This window comes from Stegostoma tigrinum, chromosome 4, assembly GCF_030684315.1.
Source record: "Stegostoma tigrinum isolate sSteTig4 chromosome 4, sSteTig4.hap1, whole genome shotgun sequence".
NCBI lineage: Eukaryota > Metazoa > Chordata > Chondrichthyes > Orectolobiformes > Stegostomatidae > Stegostoma > Stegostoma tigrinum.
The window spans coordinates 7,572,496-7,584,808 of NC_081357.1; the positions used below are offsets into that span (position 1 = coordinate 7,572,496).

General features: G+C 44.4%; 1 protein-coding gene across 2 annotated transcripts in view; it reads right to left on the reverse strand.

Annotated features, from left to right (window-relative positions):
* The window catches only part of LOC125452813 (inactive tyrosine-protein kinase 7-like), a 212,741-nt gene that overhangs the window by 25,422 nt on the left and 175,006 nt on the right, over window positions 1-12,313 (reverse strand). For both annotated transcript variants that reach the window (XM_048531693.2, XM_048531694.2), the window contains exons 18-19: window positions 7,222-7,373; window positions 1,085-1,263 (exon numbers count right to left, since the gene is read on the reverse strand). In XM_048531693.2, the coding sequence (XP_048387650.1) occupies window positions 1,085-1,263; window positions 7,222-7,373 (331 nt within the window). The remainder of the gene's footprint in view (window positions 1-1,084; window positions 1,264-7,221; window positions 7,374-12,313) is intronic.

Here is a 12,313-nt window from a genome sequence, read left to right on the forward strand (position 1 = left end):
CAATAGGATGCCCCTCATCTTCATCCACCACCCACTTAACATCCACATCAAAAGATTCATGAGCTGCCATATCTGCCACTTCCAGACACTATTTCCCTCCCCTCCTTTGTCAGCCTTCTGACAGGATTTTGCTTCTGCGTCTCCCAGTCCGCTCCTCTTCCACTCCCAAGGCACCTTTCCTTGCAATCAAGAAGGCTTTAAACCTGCCTGTTTACTGTCTCCCTCCTCACTATCCAAGGTCCCAAACACACCTTTCAGATGAAGCAGCAATTTACCTACACTTCACTCAATCTACTCTGCTGTATTTGCTGTTCACAATGTGGTGTCCTCGATATTGGGGAGACAAAGTGCCGACTGGGCAATCATTTCGCAGAACACCTACATCTGTCCACAAAAATGACCCTGAGCTTCCAGTTACCACTGTGTTCCCTGGCCAATATCTGTCTCAGGTTTGCTACAGTGCTACAGAGAGAGAAGTTGCATGCTGGAAAAACAGCACCTCATCTTCTGCTTGGACTCAGAAGGGAGTAGGGGAGGCAACACTCGACTGTTAATCCAGAGATCCAAGTTCTGGAAACCTGGGTACAAATCCTGCCATGGCAGATGGGGAATTTGAAATCAATAAAGAATCTGGAGTTAAGTGCCTAAAGATGACCATGAATCCATTGTCTATTGTAGTAAAAGCCCATCTGGTTCACTTATGTGCTTTAGGGAAGGAGACTGCCGTTCTTACCTGGTCTGGCCTACAATGTGACTGACTCTGAACTGGCCCCAGACCATCTAGGATAAGTAATAAATACTGGCCTGGCGAGTGATGCCCTCACCCCATGTGTGAATTTAAAAAATAAAATTCCTCTCTACCAGCTATAATCGGCCCAGTCAAATTCTATATTTTCAAGTTTCTATATTTAGTGCCAAATACAGATCATCTTATACATACGCATGAAACTTGAATTCAAGCCATCATTAATTTACACAGGCCTCAAGTCAGAATAGCCAATACGGATAAAAACAGTTTATGTTCTAAATTAGTATCAGTTTCAGATCTACAGAAGTACAGGAATAATAAAACCAACTTCGATACCTGTCAATACTTCGTCATCACTGAGTTTGAAAAAAGGCAATTCCCCTTGGGAAAATACCTCCCACATCAGAACTCCAAAGGACCATACGTCTGATTTTGTGGAGAAATCATCCTCAAAGATGGCCTCAGCAGGCATCCAACGGAGTGGAATCCATGCTTGATGGAAATGGTAATACTCACTGGTGAATAAAACGTAGAAGATTAAAGCTGGTATTTTTTTGATAATTAAACTTGTTGTTATAAAGTTTCTGTCAGACTCAAAGCACTTCATTTGTTGGACTTTTTACTTAGTTACGTGCACAAGTAACAAAGAATTGGGAATATTATATGAAAGAAAAACAATAACCATAGCAGCACTGTTCTTCCCCCAAACAGTGGCACAGGACTTTTGACATCAACTGAAGTCCATGTCCAAATGCACTAAGACTTGGACAATATCCAGGTTTGGGATGACAAATGGTAAGTAACATTTGCACCACACTAGTAACAGGTAATGACCACCTCCAACAAGAGAATCTAATCATTGTCCCTTGACATTCAATGGCATTACCATCACCAAACCTCCCACTATCAACATCTTGCAGGTTACCATTGACCAAAACTGAAATAGACTGGCCATTAAATTGAGTGGCTATAACTGCAGGTCATACAATCACAGAGCATGGAATTTAGTCCTTTAGTCCAACTAGTCTACAACGACCATATTCCCCAATCAAATTAATTCCATTTGCCTGCATTTGGCCCATATCCCTCCAAACCTTCCCTATTTAAGTACATATTCAAATGTCTTTTAAATGTTGTAACTGTACTGACACGCACCACTTCCTCTGGCAGTTCATTCTGCACATGAACCACACTGTGTGTAAAAAAAATTGCCTGTGTCCTTTTGAAATCTTCTGCCACCTTAAAAATATGCCCCCTAGTTTTGAACTGACCTGCTCCCGCCAAGGAAAAGATTCACCATTATCTATGCCCCTCATGATTTCATAACCCTCTATAAAGGTCACCCCTCAACTTCCTATGCTCTGGTGAAAGAAGTCCCAGCCTACCTTTATAACTCAAACTTTCCATTCCCAGCAACATCCTCATAAATCTTTTCTAAGCCGTCTCCAATTTCATAATATCCTTTCTATAGCAGGGTGGCCAGAACTGTACACAGCACTCCTGAAGAGGCCTCACCAATGCCCTGAGTAATGTGCCTCCTAACTCCCAAAGTCTGTTTACCACCGACAAGCCACAAGTCAGAATACTTCCCACTTGCTTGGGTGAGTGTCATTAGAGCGGCATTCATAAAGGTTGAAAGCACCTGGGACAATAAGGCCAGCTTGCCTGGCACTTAATCACACTTTTAACATTCATCACTGAATCATAGTGGTTATTTTATCTACCATTTACAAGATGCATTGGAATAATTCACTTAAGCTCCTTCAGCAGCATCTGTCAAATCTACAACTTCTATCTAGAAGGACGACGTGTTCTCCAAGCAATTCATCAGCCTGACTAGGCCCTATATTGGCATTCTTTCACAGTCGCCGGGTCAAGATCCTGGGACTCCCTTACTAACATCATGATCATTCTCTACACCAGAATGCTAAAGGTGTACCTACACCATAAGGACTCATCAGAGTCTTCTTGAAAGAAACTAGGGATGGACATTAAAATAGTGGGCTAGCCAGCAATATGGACATGCTGTGAATAAATTTTTTAAAAATTATATTCCAGATCCTAACTACACTCTAAATAACATGCTTTTCCTCCAGCAAAATGGACTATAGTTTAGCATCATACAAGTTAAAAGGCCGCTTCGCTCATCAATATCAATCTCTTGAACAAAACCTTTCATCTGGCATCCAAATGTAGCTAAATTTACTACATTCAAAATGAGCAATGCATCAAGGAAAAAAAATATAAAATCAACAAGTTTTGAACTCACAACAGGTCCAAGTCGTAAAATCAGTCCACCCAAATAAAGCCTAAAATGGATTGAAAATCTCTATCTCAAACAGAAGTCACAATATTCCTTAACCAGTACATCCTAATATGGTTTTCATGCTAACTGCACTGAATATAGCTGCTCTATTTACAGTGATTTGGAAAGGTATCAGTAATTTTAACAAATTGTTACATTTGGATATGCAGTTTTAAAAAGTCAAGCATTATTTCAAATTAATGTGAAATATGCTCTTTGCCAAAAAATTAGTAGATGGAATTGTAATCCTGCTTCAGGAAATGGATTCACAGCTTCTAGCATCATATTTTCTATCAAAAGGTTCCCTCAGTGAAAGTTAACCTGTTAAATTAATTACATAGCCATCATCTAAAAGGGCTGACAAAGGGTTTCTGTGGTTTTCCATGAGTGATGTGACATTATGATCAGTTTCACCCAGCACAATATATTACCATTGGTTTTGTGAAGTGATACAGCACATGATGACTTATTTGTCTGTTTGGGTCAAATGTACAACACCCCATCGCTCTAGGCAGATGGCAGCATAGCAAATGTCACCAAGAGTCTGCAGATCCAAGTTAAAGCTCTGGGGATATAGATTTTCAAATTTCACCTTGACAGTTAGTGAAATTTAAATTTAATAAATAAAACATGGAATTGAAAGCTAGGCCATGAAGCTGTCACTGTGGAAAAAAAAATCTGGTTCACTAAGAGATAATGGGAACTGCAGATGCTGGAGAATCCGAGATAACAAAGTGTAGAGCTAGATGAACACAGCAGGCCAAGCAGCATCTCAGGAGCACAAAGGCTGACGTTTCGGGCCTCGACCCTTCATCAGAAAAGGGGGAATGGGGAGAGGGTTCTGACATAAATAGGGAGAGAGGGGGAGGCAGATTGAAGATGGATAGAGGAGAAGATAGGTGGAGAGGAGGGTATAGGTGGGGAGGTAGGGAGGGGATAGGTCAGTCCGGGGAGGACGGACAGGTCAAGGGGGTGGGATGAGGTTAGTAGGTCGGAAATGGAGGTGTGGCTTGAGGTGGGAGGAAGAACAGGTTAGGGAGGCGGGGACGAGCTGGGCTGATTTTGGGATACAGTGGAAGGGGGGTGGGGGGTGGCGGGGGAGGGGTGCGGGGAAGAGAAGAGAGGGAAGATTTTGAAGCTTGTGAAATCCACATTAATACCATTGGGCTGCAGGGCTCCCAAGCAGAATATGAGTTGCTGTTCCTGCAACCTTTGGGTGGCATCATTATGGCACTGCAGGAGGCCCAGGATGGACATGTCATCTAAAGAACGGTAGGGGGAGTTAAAACGGTTCGCGGCTGGGAGGTGCAGTTGTTTCTTGCAAACCGAGCGGAGGTGTTCTGCAAAGTGGTCCCCTAGCCTCCGCTTGGTTTCTCCAATGTACAGGACGCCACAATGAGTACAGCAGATACAGTATACCACACTGGCAGATGTGCAGGTGACCATCTGCTTGATGTGGAAAGTCATCTTGGGGCCTGGGATGGGGGTGAGGGAGATGGTGTGGGGGCAAGTGTAGTACTTCCTGCGGTTGCAGCGTAAAGTGCCGGGTGTGGTAAGGGTGGAGCGGAGTGTGAAGTGGACAAGGGAGTCCCAGAGAGAGAGTGGTCTCTCCAGAACGCCTCCAGATACAACGCATCATCCTCCGACACTTCTGCCATCTACAATCCGACCCCACCACCCAAGACATTTTTCCATCCCCACCCTTGTCTGCCTTCTGGATAGACCACTCTTTCCGGAACTCCCTTGTCCGCTCCACACTACCCTCCAACCCCACCACACACGGCATGTTCCCCTGCAACCGCAGTAAGTGCTATACCTGCCCCGATACCTCCTCCCTCATCCCCACCCCAGGCCCCAAGATGACTTTCCACATCAAGCAGATGGTCACCTGCACATCTGCCAATGTGGTATACTGTGTCCGCTCTACTCATTGTGGCTTTCTCTACATTGGAGAAATCAAGCGGAGGCTTGGAGGCCACTTTGCAGAACACCTCCGCTCGGTTCGCAAAAAACAACTGCACCTCCCAGTCGCGAACCATTTCAACTCCCTCTCCCATTCTTTAGATGACATGTCCATCCTGGGCCTCCAGCAGTGCCATAATGATGCCACCCGAAGGTTGCAGCAACAGCAACTCATATTCCACTTGGGAACCCTACAGCCCAATGGTATCAATGTGGATTTCACAAGCTTCAAAATCTCCCCTCCCCTCACTGCATCCCAAAATCAGCCCAGCTCGTCCCCGCCTCCTGTTGTCCCTCTCACCTATCCCCTCCTCCCACCTCAAGCCGCACCTCCATTTCCTACCTACTAACCTCATCCCACCCCTTTGACCTGTCCTTCCTCCCCGGACTGACCTCTCCCCTCCCTACCACCCCACCTATCCTCTCCTCTCCACCTCTATCCATCTTCAGTCCGCCTCCCCCTCTCTCCCTATTTATTTCAGAACCCTCTCCCCATCCCCCTTTTCTGATGAAGGGTCTAGGCCCGAAACGTCAGCTTTAGTAGTCCTAAGGTACTGCTTGGCCTGCTCTGTTCATCCAGCTTCACACTTTGTAATCTGGTTCACGAATGTCCTTTAGGGAAGGTAACCTGAAATCCTTACAGGATCTAGCCTACATGAGACTCTGGATCCAAAGCTATGTGGTTGATTCTTATTTATCTTCTGAAATGGTGTGGCAAGCCACTTAGTTCAACAGTAATTCAGCGTGGCCAACAAATGCAGGCCTTGTCAGTGATGCACACATCTCACAAAAGGAATGGAAGAGGATTAGGAGTTCTCCTTATGATGGCCAAAATTCGTCCCCTCAACCAACATAATACAAAAACATAATTAATTTGCTTATTCATTTCTTTTGCATTGCACAAGACAATTACAAAGCCTACAAAACAGATATTAATGTTCCAAAAAAATCATTTGCTACACAAGCAATATTGTGGGAATACCATCATCGCCATGTTTCCATCCATCTAACATGGATGCATATTGCTTATCTTTCAATACTACCTTAGAACCTAAGAACTAGGAGCAGGAAGTAGCCAATTCAGCTCTGAGCTTGCTCTGCCATTTAACATAGTCATGGCTCATCCAATTTTGGCCTCAACTGCACAGTTGGGGCCAAATTCACAGATTTATGATTCTTTGAGAGAAGTGATGTTTCTCTATCTGTTTCAAATCTCTTAGGTTAGCCCTTAACCTAAAACAATGGCCTTTCATCCAGGTTTCCCCACATGAGGAAACTTTTTAATGTTTACTTTGTCAATTGCCTTTATTATCTTATATACCTCAATTAGATATCCTCCTCTTCTTCTAAACTCCAAAGAGTAAATGCCTAAACTGCTTAAGCTCTCTTCAAAAGATAAGATCCCCATCTCGAATTCAATTTACTGAATCACCTCTGAACTGCCTCCAATACAACTACATCTCTTCTCAAGTAAGGGAACCAAAAATGCTGATCAATTTTCTCCATTTCCATTGAGAGAGCATAGTCACTATCACAGAACTGCAGAAGGTCAAGACAACCAACTACATTTTTGAAGCAATTAGGGATGGACCACTTTTTCCAAATTTTTACCCTGGAAATAAATCAAATGTATGGATGAGTGCCTTTTTGGGTTGCAGTAAGAAACCGAAGCAATTTAATCAAGCTTAGGGATCTCAGCAATTAATTAGGTTATAACTGTAACACTGGACAGTCTAAATGACCCTACATTTAATTACTTCTCATTAAATGAAAGGAGGCAAATTGCCTACTGGTATTCGTGCTACATAAATAATCCAGAGAGCCTAGTAGTGATCTGAGGTTCCAGGTTTGATCCCACCCATGCCAGATGATGGACTTGAAATTCAATTAAAAACCTGGAATCAACAGTCCTTGAGGGAAGAAACTCTGCCACCGTTACCTGGTTTGGCCTACATGTGATTCCAGGCCCACAGCAACGAGGTTGGCTCTTAACTATCCTCTGAGCAATTAGGGATAGCAATACATAAGTATGAGCAATGCCATATCCCGTGAACATGGATGTAAAAAAAAAGTGGACGCAAGGTAAGTTATGGGAATTTTGTAATTCTTGACATTAATATTTGTGGAAGGGTAATTTCATTGAAATTGTTGTCACAGCATTATACAAAAGTGTAAATCCATCACTGGGACAAGCTATTTAACCCACCTGTTATAGACATCCTTGCGCAGCCCAAGTGCTGCCACTTTGACCTGTCTTTGGGCACTGATCAAGCAATTCCGAGCAGCCAAGTCCTTATGTACAAAGCGATGGTTTGACAGGTATTCCATTCCCAGGGCTACCTGTGTGCAAATACCCACCTAGGAAAGAAAATCATGGAATCACAAAGCAGTTACAGCACAGGTCATCCAGCCCATCTTTCCCCATGGTCCTGATTTTCTTTTCAGGTAATAATCTAAATCCCAGTTGAAAATCATGATTGAACCTGCCTCTACTTCACTCATAAGCACTGCATTCCTGATCCTAATTACTTGCTGCATAAAAAACCTCCATATCATCATTGGTAAAATTAATAATCACCTTATATCTTTGTCCTCTTCTTCTCAAACCTTCTAACAATGGGAATAGCATCTTCCTAAATACTCAGAGCTCCTCACTTTTGAATACCTCTATCAAATGCCACTGAATTTTTTCTTCTCAAAAGAACAGTACCAACTTCTCCAATCTGTGTAACTAAAGTTTCCATCCCTCGACCTCTACTCACGAATTATTTCTTTCCCCCCCACCACTGAATTCTCTGTAATGCCTTCATATCCTTTCTTAAGTGCGGTGTCCAGAATTGGAGATACTGGCAATACTCTGGTTGAGGCAAAGCCAGTGGTCCGTAAAGGTTTATCTTAATTTCCTAGTCTGTATACTCTATATCCCCATTTATAAAGCCTATACCGAAAGTTTTACTAACCATTCTTTCAATCTGTCCTGCCACCTTCAGTGATTTCAATACATAAACTCCTAGGTTCCTCTGCTCCCTTTAGAATTATGCCCTTTATCCCTTAATGTTTCTCTGCATTGTTCCAAAAATGTATCACTTTACAATTATCTGCATTAAAATTGTATCTGCCAGTTGTTTGCCCATTCTACAAACCTGTCTGTGTCTTTTTGAAGCTTCACACAATCCTCCTGTCAGTTCACAATACTTCCAAGGTTTGTATCATCTATGTAACATATGCCAAGTTCTAGGTCATGATATATATCAGGAAATGCAATGGCCCCAAAACTGACCTCTGCGGAGCTCCACTACAAATTTTCCTCCAGTCCCAAAATCATCCATTAGCCATTACTTTCATTATTTGCTCAGCTAGTTGCATATTGGTGTAGTACCTTTATTTCCAGGAGCTAAAACTTCATTCATGGGTTGATTGTGTGGGACTGTATCAAATACTCTCTGGAAGTCCATTTCAACATTCCCCCTCATAGTGCAACTCATATTCCACTTGGGAACCCTGCAGCCCAATGGTATCAATGTGGACTTCACCAGCTTCAAAATCTCCCCTTCACCTACCACATCCCAAAACCAGCCCAGTTCATCCCCCCCCCCCACCCACTGCATCCCAAAACCAGCCCAGCCTGTCTCCACTTCCCTAACCTGTTCTTCCTCTCACCCATTCCTTCCTCCCACCTCAAGCCGCACCTCCATTTCCTACCTACTAACCTCATCCCGCCTCCTTGACCTGTCCGTCTTCCCCGGACTGACCTATCCCCTCCCTACCTCCCCACCTATACTCTCCTCTCCACCTATCTTCTTTTCTCTCCATCTTCGGTCCGCCTCCCCCTCTCCGAAGAAGGGTCTAGGCCCGAAACGTCAGCTTTTGTGCGCCTAAGATGCTGCTTGGCCTGCTGTGTTCATCCAGCTCCACACTTTGTTGTTATCTTGGATTCTCCAGCATCTGCAGTTCCCATTATCTCGCAACATTCCCCCTAGTTTGTTTTGCTGCTGTGTGGATATCTGAGCTCGGCACACATTACCTTCCAGTAGCAGGAACCATTCAAAAGTACACTAATTGGCAGATACAGAGCATCGCATGGTCACACAGCTTAGAAAGAAGAATGTTTCATAAGTACACCACATCAATCCTCTATCTTAAAGCCTTTTAAAGAAAAATCTCTAGCAAGTTAGTCAGATTGACTTCTCAGAGTCATACAGCATGGAAACAAACCATTCAGTCCAACTTGTCCATGCTGAGAAGTTTCCCAAACTAAACAAGTCCCATTTGCCTGCATTTGGTCCATAGATCCCCAAACCTGTCTTATTTATGTATGATCGTACCCGCCTCTATCATTTCCTCTGACACCTTGTTTCATATATATACCACCCTCTGTGTGAAAAATGTTACCCCTCAGATCTCTTTTATATATTTCCCACTCACCTTAAACCTATGTCCTTTAGTTTTAAATGGCCTGCATGCTGCCCTTGCTTGATTAACCTGCATTTGTCCGAATAACTATTCATTTTGTCCCAAAAATATGATTTTTTAAAAGCATCTCCATTTGTGAAGTTGAACTGACAATTTTATTTGCTAGGCTTATGTTTATATCCTTCTTTGAATAAGGGTGTAATTTCTGCAAATCTTCAGTATTCTGAAACAGCCCTTGAATCTAAGCAAGATTGAAAATTATGGCATATTCTTCACCCCTACTTGCCTCAATATCCTCTGATGCAGCTCATCTGCTCTGTTGACTTACCAAGGACAGCAAGTCTATCTAAAACTACATCGTTCTCAATTTTAAGCCAAGTGTTTCAAGTGTCTTAATTAATCCTTTCACCATCCCCCATATGGGCAGTTTTTTTGGTGAAGACCATTGCAAAGTAGTCATTTCATACTTTCAAACAAGCTCTGCGTCCATGAGTAAATTCCCTTTTTGATCCACAAGTGAGCCCTACAAAAAGAAAAACCTTGCACTACGAGGAGGAGGTACTAAAATTAAAATTACTAAAATTAAAAGTTTAGTCAAAGCAAGATGGAAGGACAACAGGGATGGAGTAGCTCCGGAAAGGAATTCCATAACTAGAAATTAAACCAGGCAGGTACATCTAACCTTGATAGGCAAAGGTAATGACAGATATAGGGTTGGAGACAGGGCTTATAAAACACTGGTCAGAAAAACCACAAAATGAGGGAGGCAGTGTGGTTCAAAGAACAGTTCTAGACAGAGACAGAAGTGAGAGACTATAAAAGAAATGAAACATGATGAACATTTTAAGTCTGAGGCACTGGAAGCCAACATATGACAACAGTGATAGGCAATGGGTTTGTGGGAATTGGTGTGGAATTAAGATGAAGGCAACTGAGTTTTAAATTTGGAATTTCTGGACTGTGGAGTGTGAAAAATAGGGAAGCACTGGAAAAGTCAAACCTTGTAGTGACAAGAGTATGAATAAGGATTTCAGTAGCAAATGGACACGTTTAGAAGTACTTCCACTTCCTACAGACTAAGGGGGTGGCCATGGGTACCCACACGGGCCCAAGCTATGCCTGCCTCTTTGTAGGTGAGTGGAACAGTCCCTCTTTCGCACCTACACTGGCCGCAAACCCCACCACTTCCTCCGTTACACTGATGACTGTATCGGCGCCGCCTCTTGCTCCCAAGAGATGGAACAGTTCATCCACTTCACCAACACCTTCCACCCCAACCTTAGGTTCACCTGGACCATGTCCAACACATCCCTTACCTTCCTGGACCTTTCTGTCTCCATTGCAGGCAACCACCTACAAACCAATGTCCATTTCAAGCCCACCGACTCCCACAGCTACCTGGAATACACCTCCTCCCACCCACCTTCCTGCAAAAATTCCATCTCCTATTCCCAATTCCTTCGCCTCTGCCGCATCTGCTCCGAGGATGAGGCATTCCACTCCTGTACATCCCAGATGAACTCGTTCTTCAAGGGCCGCAACTACCACACTCCACACAGCACACCCCACCCCCCGGCAGTGGTCAAGAATGCCCTCGACCATGTCTCCCGCATTTCCCGCACCTCATTCCTCACACCCCGCCCTCGCAATAACCCCCAAGAGAGAAACCCCCTCGTCCTCACAAACCGCCCCACCAACCCGCGTATACAATGCATCATCTTCTGACACTTCTGCCATCTACAATCTGACCCCACCACTAAAGACATTTTTCCATCCCCATCCTTGTCTGCCTTCCGGAGGGACCACTCTCTCCGCAACTCCCTTGTCCGCTCCACACTCCCCTCCAACCCCACCACACACAGCACTTTCCCCTGCAACCACAGGAAGTGCTACACCTGCCCCCACACCACCTCCCTCACCCCCATCCCAGGCTCCAAGATGACTTTCCATATCAACCGCATGTTCACCTGCACATCCACCAATGTGGTATACGGCATCCGCTGCACCCGTTGTGGCTTCCTCTACATTGGGGAAACCAAGCAGAGGCTTGGGGACCGCTTTGCAGAACACCTACGCTCAGTTCACAGTAAATAACTGCAACTCCCAGTCGCGAACCATTTCAACTCCCCCTCCCATTCCTTAGACATCATGTCCATCCTGGGCCTCCTGCAGTGCCATAATGATACAACCCGTAGGTTGCAGGAACAGCAACTCCTATTCTGCTTGGGAACCCTGCAGCCCAATGGCATCAATGTGGATGTCACCAGCTTCAAAGTTTCCCCTCCCCCCACTGCATCCCAAAACCAGCTCAGCTCGTCCCTACCTGCCTAGCCTGTTCTTGCTCTCACCTATCCCCTCCTCCCACCTCAGCTGCACCTCCATTTCCTACCTACTAACCTCATCCCATTCCCTTGACCTGTCCGTCCACCATACCTCCCACTCATACTCTCCTCTCCACCTATAGTCTCCTCTATCCATCCCTGGTCCACCTCCCCCCTCTCCCTATTTATTTCAGAATCCTCTCCCCATCCCTCTTTTCTGATGAAGGGTCTAGGCCCAAAACATCAGTTTTTGTGCTCCTAAGATGCTGCTTGGCCTGCTGTGTTCATCCAGCCCCACACTTTGTTATCCTGGATTCTTCAGCATCTGCAGTTCCCATTATCTCTCATCACAGTTAGAAGTACAAATGGGTGGGTTTCACAGAAGTGCAAAGGAACAGATACAGAAGGAGAAAGCACTGATGCTTAGATTTCTCTGGAGCAGTTGTGTAGGGGAGAAAAGGAAAGTCATTGCTGCACATGCTTTGCTACAGTTGGATAGGCGAAGTACAAACAGTTGGCCATAGTGTTATTGAACTGGATCAGAAGTAGGGATGATTGAGCAAG